At 49.7% G+C, this 9,671-nt stretch overlaps 1 protein-coding gene across 1 annotated transcript; it reads right to left on the bottom strand.

Moving 5' to 3' along the window:
- Positions 1-6,647: 6,647 nt before the first annotated feature.
- Positions 6,648-7,979, bottom strand: Foxd1 (forkhead box D1). Its single transcript, XM_038324520.1, has one exon. The coding sequence runs from the start codon at positions 7,977-7,979 to the stop codon at positions 6,648-6,650; it is 1,332 nt and encodes a 443-aa protein (XP_038180448.1).
- Between the last annotated feature and the right edge of the window lie 1,692 nt (positions 7,980-9,671).

Below are 9,671 nucleotides of genomic sequence, written 5' to 3' on the forward strand. Positions count from 1 at the left end.
TTGCCAAGCCTTATGCAAGTCTAGCAAGTGTTCTACCACTGAGTTGCATTCCAGCCCCGACTTGAGAAAGCTGTCTTTTTCTGGATAGCAGTAGGCAACGGTGAACTGGTGAATAGTCTGAAATTCATCCACCAGTACTTTAGGGAGAATTATCCAAGGCAAATGGGGTCAGGGCTACAGAAAAAGGCTCCTGTGCTGTAGATTAAGCCTTCAGGGATTAAAATCGCTGGCTAAGGCATAATACCTACAGCTAGCTGGGCAAAAAAGAGCAAGGTCTTCAGGAGAGCGTATGGAGTGAAGAGGAGACACATTCTCAAAAAGGAAATAAAAGAACTGTTTTCTCATGTAATTACTGAATCATTCTGACTCCTTACATGATCTTTCCTTTTCAAAATAGAAAGGGTGTGGCCTTAAGGCATTTGTAAGACCTGCTTAACAGTTTAGAAAAGTGTTCTCGACTGGCAGACTTTAACCTTTAAAAATCTACAAGAGTAGGCTGGAGAGATGGCTCAGTGGTTTACAGCACTTGTTGCCCAAGTTTGATTCCCAGAACCCATAAGATGGCTCAATTAGGTATCAGAGGATCCAATGCCCTCTTCTGGCTTCTATAGGCACCAGGCATGCACATGGTGCTCATCATGCTTGCAAGGAAAAACATTCATACACATAAGATAATTTATTTTAATCTACAAGAAAAGTGGAAGATACGGGTACAAAGTAATACAATGTGACCTGTTTATGGATGTAGTCAGATAGGACCTCTTGTGAGACTATTTTAAAGAAGACTATTGATGTCAGAAAAAAGGAGAAGGAGGAAGAAGAACAAGAAAGAGAATAAGAAGAATGGAAAGGGGGAGTCTAGGAGAGTGCCACATAGAGAACTGCATGGAAGAAGTCTGAAATACTTAGATGTTGATTTTAAATACAGCTAGGACAGTAGGCTTCCCATGGACGTAGCAGGGAAGAGAGCATGGTGAGCATGCAAAAAACGAAAAGAATTGCACAAGAAACAAAGGACTCTCTTACACCATGACCCCTGAGCATCTTCACTACCACTATGGGGTTTAACAAATCCAAATGATGGTAACAAAGTGGCAACACAGTCTTGTGAATAAAATGAAACTTCCTCAGTTGACACCCCAGTGGCTATGACCTTGTGCTAGTCATTCATTTACGCTCTTCTGAGCTTTGTTATCTGGTTTGTACAGCAGAGTCCAGAGTGATTCTTTTCCTCAATATTTCACAGAGAAATCAGGCTCCTTTCAGAAGACTCTGGAGGTCTGGGGGTGTCGCTCAGTGGTAGAGCCCTTGCTTGGCATACCTGAGGCCCTAGGTTCAACATCTAGCACTGCACACAAATAAAATCTCAAATTTTAAGAGATTATTCCTGAAATATTAGTGATTTTTTCTTTAAAAATCTACTGCTAGCCAGACAGTCATGGTGCACGTCTTTAATTCCAGCAGAGGCAGGCAGGTCTCTTTGAGTTCGAGGCCAGCCTGATCTACAAAGCGAGTTCCAGGACAGCCAGGGCTGTTGGTTACACAGAGAAACCCTATCTGGGTGTGAGTGTGGGGGATTTAATGTTTGCTGGAATAAGAGAGGGAATCTTGGAATCTTGGTGTGCAGATAAAACCTGCTTCTTGATGAGGGATGAGCTACATGATGGTGGGAAGTTACTGGGATTTCCGAATTCTTCTATTTGTCTATTAGATTCTCAAAAGTTAGAGTAGCTCCAAACAGGTGTTGTTTCGTTTTTTACAGCTCCGATGGCCCCAGACTCCACGTGCTGAGTCAAAACACTTTGTGTGGTTAGGGTGTCAGCACATCCTCTATGACTACCACATCAGCTCCTATATCCTGTCCCACCTAAAGGTTCAGGCCTTGGAAGGAGTTTTCTAGTTGTCTTCTGTTCTTTGCTAGGCTTTTCTTGTTGATGACCAGGGGTGTTTCCTTGGTAGAGAAGCTTCTAGGACTCCAGATGGGTAGCAGTGAAAAGCAGCCTGAGCTGGTCCCAACGAGAGCAAGACACGATGATCAGAGAGGTGTGATATGCAAAGAATCAGCTGAAAAGTGATTCGGTTGGGGAAGTATAAGCCGCGGCAGCCCAGCAGCTGGCCAGGATCAGAGGCTCCATCTCCTGTCAAACGTAAGGGGATCCAAGTTGGCAGCCTATTTATTGTTAAAGTCGAAGGGCTCGATTTTACAGTAAACATATTTACACATTTGCATTCGTGGCCCTATAAACACGCCACATTTCACTGGCCGTGACATCAAACACGTTTACCAACAAAAAACATATGCCTCATTACAAAATCATAGAGGGGAAGAGGCAAGAGGCAGCCGATGGGCAAAGAGCGTGAACGCCTGTGTGCATGCGTGACTCAGCTGCACCAGGCAGAGAAATGAGTGAGGGCAAGGCTGCCCTGGGTCTGTCTGGGTATGGCTCAGTTCTAAGGGGTGTGTATGGGAGTGTGGGGGATCTTAGTATTCAGGATAAATGCACACCGAAGCCCCCTGGAGAAGCCAGATGAGACCAGAGGTATCTCTGGGAAGATGTCTGATTTGGGTTGAGTTTAACCCTTTCGGCTGCCCTCATATGACTTCGCCCTGTCAGGAGTAAACGCAGGGGCGAACAGAACGTGTGGCTAGCAGAGAACTTAAAAACACAGTCTAGAGTCCTTGATTCTTAGCTGCGGGTGTAAGGGTCAAATCCTTCTTACCCACCAGCAACCTGTTGTGAAAACACTTTTAGCAGCTCCAAGCTTGTTCCTCCCTCAAGCAAAAAAAAGCTGAGTCCACAAGAGGAAAACGAAACAGGAACTGCCTGGACCAGTGGCCTCAGACAGTCTTTAATAAATGGCAGGGGCTGGTATCCCATCAAAATAATCACCTTCCATCAGAACAAGCATTCCCCGGGCTATCCCTGCCAGCAAGGTACAGGAAGACGTGGGTTTCTGTGATACATGCTCACTCTAAGAGCTAGGGGTGCATGTATCTAGAATTCCAGTTCAGTCTGCAGCAGGGTACAGGAAGATTTAGGTTTCTGGAAAAGAAAATCTTCGAGGTACAGAAGCCTTTCCCTGTGATACATGCTCACTCTAAGAGCTGGGGGGTGTGCGTGTATCTAGAATTCCAGTTCTGTCTGCAGCAAGTTTGGGCTGCTGGGCAGGGGACTAAGAAGCGTTGATGGGTGTATAAAAAAATGCTCCAGTAAGTAAAAGACTGGGAAAACTCCCCACAGCCTTCCCCTTCACTTCCTCAGTTACTTGTTTCTTTCGTTCCTTCCTTTCCTCCTTTCTTTTTTCTTTCTCTTCTTTTTTTTTAAATAGGAAAGGAAGTGCCTCTTAAATGTGTGGGGTGGGAATGGAGAGGAAACCCGTCGTTGAGCAGAAGCACCAGCTTTTTATTTTTAAAGAAATAAAATAATTACCCGATAGAGAAAGAAATCAACCAAGAAGCAGTCTGAGGTCATGACACCATGTGTGGTACAAGGAGCAATTCAGCCCATAAGGGCTTCATTACCCCCGCAATAGATAACATTTGGCTAGATCTAGCTGCAGATTAAATCCCCGCAGCACAACAGAGCCTTCAATGGAGAGGCTCCTTTTTGTGTGGTCCTGCCTCGGGAGCTGCCTGAACCATTAGCCCCAATATATCCCTCTCCCCATTAACTGCAATTCCCTCCCGACTGCGCTTCGGTCATTTGTCTCCAGGCTCTACGGGGGCGTTTGATGAGTAAAGAAACAAGGAAAAGGAGAGAAAGGCGTCGGGTTAATGAGTTGTAGCAAATCCACACTTTGTAGTCGGGAGGAGGAGAGCTGGTGGCCAATGTTTGTCCAACTGGTTTATTTTTCGAGACCCAGGCTATTGAGGAAGGCTTGTTCGAGAAGCCTTCTTGCCTACAAACACACAAACATCCTTCTGTTTGCCTTCAAAGAAAAGGGGACCAGCGCTGGATTTGCATGCGAATGAGGAGCCCCTGGAGGAGACATCCTTGCCCATCAAAGGCCCGGGTAGCCCGGCTTCCTTTGTTCCAGCACCTGCTTGCCAGCACAGCCTGGCTGCCCACACTCCAGAATCACCCACCCAAGGCCCACGGTCCAGTCTTCAGTCTATACCCAGCCTCTGCCCCGTACCACTGTGAGCCTATACTTCGTACTATCCTTCGCAGGGATTTACTCGCTGAGTAAGTAAAGCCCACCGCACACACCCAAACCTCAGAATGGAGGCTGAACCTGGTGGGAAGCAACAGACAAGCAGGCGGCCCTCACTGCACCCTGCCGGATCAAAAGCGGGTTTGCAGTCTGCTGCCCTAGACAGTGACCTGGGAGCCCAGCCTAGGGACCCGAGGGCCAGGACGGGGTCACCCCGAGCCTTGTGCACTGACAACCTGGGAGGCAGAGCTCCTCTTGACACTTTTAAAAGGTGCATGATCTGAAGAAAAGACGTAGCTGTGATTCCCTGCTTTCATCCAGAGAGAGAGAGAGAGAGAGAGAGAGAGAGAGAGAGAGAGAGAGAAATCTCACGACGGTTTTCTTTTTGACTCTCTTTCAAATCTAAAAGTCTGTTCTGTGCATTGCTCAAGTCTACAGGCGAGCCTCTGGGTCCCGCCTCAGAAAGCCTCTATAAAGGTGCTCTGGGGGATGCAGGTCTGGTCTGCTAGAGTACAAGAAGTCTTTGCATGTAAAGATCTCCATTTACAGTTAGCTAGACATTTAGTGGTATGTTTCACTGTGATTTTTTTTTTTTACTCTAACCTCTTCTTTACCTTCCTCTACACAGCTCTTGGGGGGGGCATAATTTTCATCTTGAGATTTTTGAGTCTTTTCCTTCCTTGGATACCTAAGTGTGACCAGTACTGGTCTATAATGCACATGCCATGAATCTGGATAGGTTAAATCTGTGGGTCTTCAGATTATCACCATAGTGTGCACATTTATCCACATTTTAAAGAAACTGAACAAACAGATTCAATGTCCGCTGCAACCCGCTGACATGAAGCATTCAAATTATGTGTTGCAGATGCATCGGCTATCAGGAGAGCTCCAGGGATCCTCTGTACTCATCGAGACTAGCCTTGGCATCCTAAGGAATTAGATGGTGACTATAATCAGCAAGGAAAGACTTAACCTTTGAAAAGAGTTGCCCTAAATCACCCAACTTGTTTATTTAGTTCAATAAACACCCAAGGTGCTCTCATCTAGAAATCTTTGAACCATATACTCTGCTCAAGATGAAAATTTCTTGGGTTATTCATTTAAGCTAAAATTTTGGTAAATATGCCTTTGCTCTCAGAACTCTTTTGTGCAGTTCCTGAACTCACTTTTATCTTAAATATTAGAACTCTCACACATAATTCAAGTTGTAAGTGCAAATACTTCTATCCGGGACTTTTAACACTTTAAGTAGATAATCTGTGCATCTCCTTTTGCTGTTAAAATTTTAAGCTAGAAACTGCCTCTGCCTGCATTGCTTCCATTACTGTTTTACGACGGTTGAGCCGTGTGTGTGTGTGTGTGTGTGTGTGTGTGTGTGTGTGTGGTGTGTGTGCTGAAAAGTGAGCAGAAATTAACTGGAGAATTTCAAAAATAAAATCAAACACTTCTATTAAATTATCGTAGGGTGACTACAACTTCAACTTAAGAAATGTCTTGTTGATCTTTAAATGGACAAGGCTTAGGCTTGTAAACATCTAGCAAAGTAACTGCTTTCACTGGCAGTCACGAGAAATAAGTTCTGACTTGGGAAGTTGAAATGGAAAGCTATGGCATCCGGCTATCGTGGCTGCGTTAGGCTTTCTGTGGAAGTAATACTTAAGTAGATTCTGTACTGAGTTTAGACTTATCTATTAAACCTTTATTTTTTCCTTAACAGGAAAAAAAATCTAAGACAGGGACAATTCACAATTCAGTCAATTACTTAGTTGGCTTTTCTTTGAAAATTAGGCATTTTATTTCTGGAAAAAAGTGTAAAAATCTTACATTAGAATAGTACAATAATAATTGCCAGTAAAATTTACAATACTCCTTGTAAAGAATACGCAGTAAGTACAAAATAAAAATTCCCCATGTCCATTATGATACAAAACACAGGTTAAAATAAGAAATGATAAAATTTGACTTGTTTCTTGTGTAAACGTGTTACTCGTTTTTTTTTTTTCCTTTCCATGAAAAAGTACACCAAATAAGTGTGAGCAAATAAAGGCATTTCTTGGAGACCTTTACTGGGTTTGTATGAGCTTCGTATAAACATTACTGACTTTTTTTTTAACGCCTGGACCTGAGAATCTTTATACCTCAAAAGGGCTTAGTTTTGATGGTTTGGGTCGGTTTTCTCAATTTGTCAAAAGTCAAAGAAGCCCCTAGTGCTAAAACAGGGCGACTTCCTTTAACACCCTCTTCCTTCCCACCCCAAGTCAAGGTTGCATCTTAGGGCGATTTTGCATAAATATTAGAGGGACCCGCTGAGCCGAACTGCGCGGCTCCCCAGCTGTCGCCCAACACAGTCCGGTCCAAGAATCCAAAGCGGCAAAAAATGGGGGCGCGAGGTCGCCGAGGGCCGGGAGGAGCGAACAAAACCAACCACCCATCCGCTGAAAGGGGCCGGGAGTCCTACCTTCACTTTCTCACGCGCGCTAACGGCGTTTCTAACAATTGGAAATCCTAGCAGTAAAGTTCTCCACACTGGACAGCGCAGTCCCCTGGTGCAGAGTTCCCAGCGCGGCCGACGACGACACCGACGAGGCGGCGGCCGCAGCGGCGACCACAAGCGAGCGGGTGAGCGCGGCAGCAGGGCCCGCAGCCGCCTGCGCCGAGCAGCCTCCGCCCCCCGGTCCCGGTGCGGTCCCGGTAGCGGCCCCGGGTGACGCTTGCACACTAGCCACCGCTGGACCCCGGCTGCGCCCAATGAGGCTCTCGATGGAGAAAGGCGAGCGTGCCAGCGCCCCGGCGCCACCGGGCCCTCCCGCCTTCACTGCGGCCGCCTGCAACGGGCCGGGCAGGGCGGCGCCCAGCGCGTGCGGCCGGTAGCCGAAGGCGGTCCTCGCCAGCTCGGCGGCCGCACCGGGCGGCGGCGGCGGCGGCGAGTGCGGGTGGAAGGCGGCGGCTGCGGCGGCAGCGGCGGCGAAGAGCGCGGAGGGCGGCGCGCAGGGCGGCAGCTGCAGGCCGTAGGCGCAGCCGTAGGCTCCGTAGCCGCAGGCGGGAGGCGGCGGCGGCGGGAAGAGAGCGGCGCCCGGGTCCCCCGCGCCACCCGCCGGCCCCGCGCCGCGCAGTAGCAGCGCCTCGGCCGCCGCGTGCGGGGGGAGCAGCGGCTGGCGTTTGAAGCGCTTGCGGCGCCGCAGGAAGCTGCCGTTGTCGAACATGTCGGCGGACTCCGGGTCGAGCGTCCAGTAGTTGCCCTTGCCCGGGTTGCCCGGTTCACGCGGGATCTTGACGAAGCAGTCGTTGAGCGACAGGTTGTGGCGGATGCTGTTCTGCCAGGCGGGGAACTTCTCCCGGTAGTACGGGAACCGGCCGCTGATGAACTCGCAGATCTCGCTGAGCGTCAGGCGCTTCTTCGGACTCTGCAGGATGGCCATGGTGATGAGCGCGATGTACGAGTAGGGTGGCTTCACCAGTGGGTTCTTGGCACCGCCGCCCGCGCCCGCGCCGGTTCCGGAGCTGCCTCCCGCTCCCGCACCGCTGCAGCTTCCCGTGCCGGTCCCCGACGCGGGCACAGGGCCCGGAGGCGCGGGGGACGCGGCGGGCCGCGAGGCCAGCAGCAGGTCATCGTCGTCGTCCTCCTCCTCCAAGTCCTCGAGCTCGTCCTCCCCGGCATAAGAGCGCCGCCGCCGCTGGGCCGAGCCGGGCAACCGGGGCCCGCCGCCACCCTCGTCGTCATCGTCCTCCTCCTCGTCGTCGTCTTCGCCCTCCCCCACCACGTCGATGTCTGTCTCCTCGGCGAGGCCGGAGGCATCGGACATCTCCGTGCTCAGGGTCATAGCTGGGGCGGCGCGGCGACGCGGCGGCGCATAGGGGCGCCGGGCTCCCGGCTCGCTCGGTGCCCCAGGCCGGCCCCGGGGCGGCGGGCGGGGAGCGGGAACGCCACGCTGGGACGCGCGGCTGCAGGAGGTGCTGGAACCGCTGCCGAGTCCTGAACCTCGACTTTGCGATTCGGGCTGCGCGCAGCGTCTGCGCTCCCGGACTCCGAATGCACGGGGCAGTGAGCGCCTGACTTGACCTTCTCCTCTGCGGTCCCTCCGGCCGGGTCAGCCGAGGAGGGGTGGCGGGACCCCGGCGGGCCAGTCGGTGTCGGGCGCCCTGAAGGGCGCGGGGCGTGTGCGAAATCTAGGAACCGAGCTCGCCGAGGCCAGGGCTGAGTCCAGAAGAGGGCGGACCTTGTCTAGGCTTATAGCAGAAGGGGGCCTGTCACATGGTGTGCACGTCAGAGCGCACAGGGAAGGGAGAGAAAGGCGAGGGAAATCAGCGTGCAGGGAGAGAAAGTTCACCCGCAGGAGGGGCGGCAGCAAGAGTTGGACACTGGACCCCTCTATTTCTTGCCAAGGCTTCGGATATCCTGTATCACACCCTAGCCCGCGGCGATCAGGATCTGAAGGCTGCACGAGTTCGAGCCCCCGGCCTCCTTCTCCAGATTTAGCCCCCAATCCCAACGTCAGAAGCGCTCCGGGGACGCTTCGGGGACGCTTCGATTGGGCGATTGGACCACTCGGTGGTCTGTGGGAGCCGTCCCGCTTGGGGTACAACTACTCTGTGTGTGAGGTGGTCCCTGGAATACTGAGCGGGGAAGTCCCAGCTCCCCTGGATTGGGCCAGCCTCTGCCTGTGGAATCTGATGAGAAATCCCCCCATTTTGAGCACGGTAATAATTGTTTATTGACCCTTTAACCCTTTTCCTTCGGTTCTTCTCCAAAGACGTTTGTTTTCCGCCATCTGTTAATAAAAATGCGGTTAGGCTGGCGTTTTAGCCATTTATCTGCAATTGAATGCCCTAGAGATTTGACAGTTAAACTAAGCCACTCTAATGAGAGGATCTTACGAATTCCATGGGAATAGAGCAAGTAATGGTTGAATGAGGAAAAGAAATGGAAATTTTTAGTGAAAACTCGAACACACACACAGAAATTGCACCTAGGAGCAACTCAAAAGAAAAAAAAAACTGTTGCCATGTTAGAAAAAGGAGAGCTATGTTTTCAATAGAAAGTGTGTTCATTTAGTGAGCATTTCACAGTACTCTGTAAACACTGGAATTATTATAACATACACACAATGCTGCTCAGGCAGGATTCATGCTAGAAAAGACAAAGCAAGGGCATACTTCGAGATAAACTGTTTATAGTTTTTGGAAAACACATTAAATATTTCTTACACTCTTTGAGAAAATAAACTAATTTTTTTTATAAATATGGGATTCAACTCCACTCGGCTCATTTTTCTTCCAGGTGGAAAATTAGTGGTAATAATTCAAATATGATTCTGTTTTAGAATACCTGTGTTTATCGCCAACTAAATTAATTGTTTTGACTGATGGAAAATCCGAATAATTGTGTAACCCGAATTCATTCTCATAGCCCAACCTTTTGGAAGGGTGCATTTCCTGATATGCTTCTGTTTCAAAGAGGGAACTCTGTCTTAGGAGTTTAACTTTCTGATTAAAATGGCCATCTGCCAACGACT

Source organism: Arvicola amphibius, chromosome 3 (genome assembly GCF_903992535.2).
Source record: "Arvicola amphibius chromosome 3, mArvAmp1.2, whole genome shotgun sequence".
NCBI lineage: Eukaryota > Metazoa > Chordata > Mammalia > Rodentia > Cricetidae > Arvicola > Arvicola amphibius.

What these genes read in the sequence shown, in the direction of transcription:
- Foxd1 (XM_038324520.1), bottom strand. Translation starts at nt 7,979, where the DNA reads ATGACCCTGAGCACGGAGATGTCCGATGCCTCCGGCCTCGCCGAGGAG.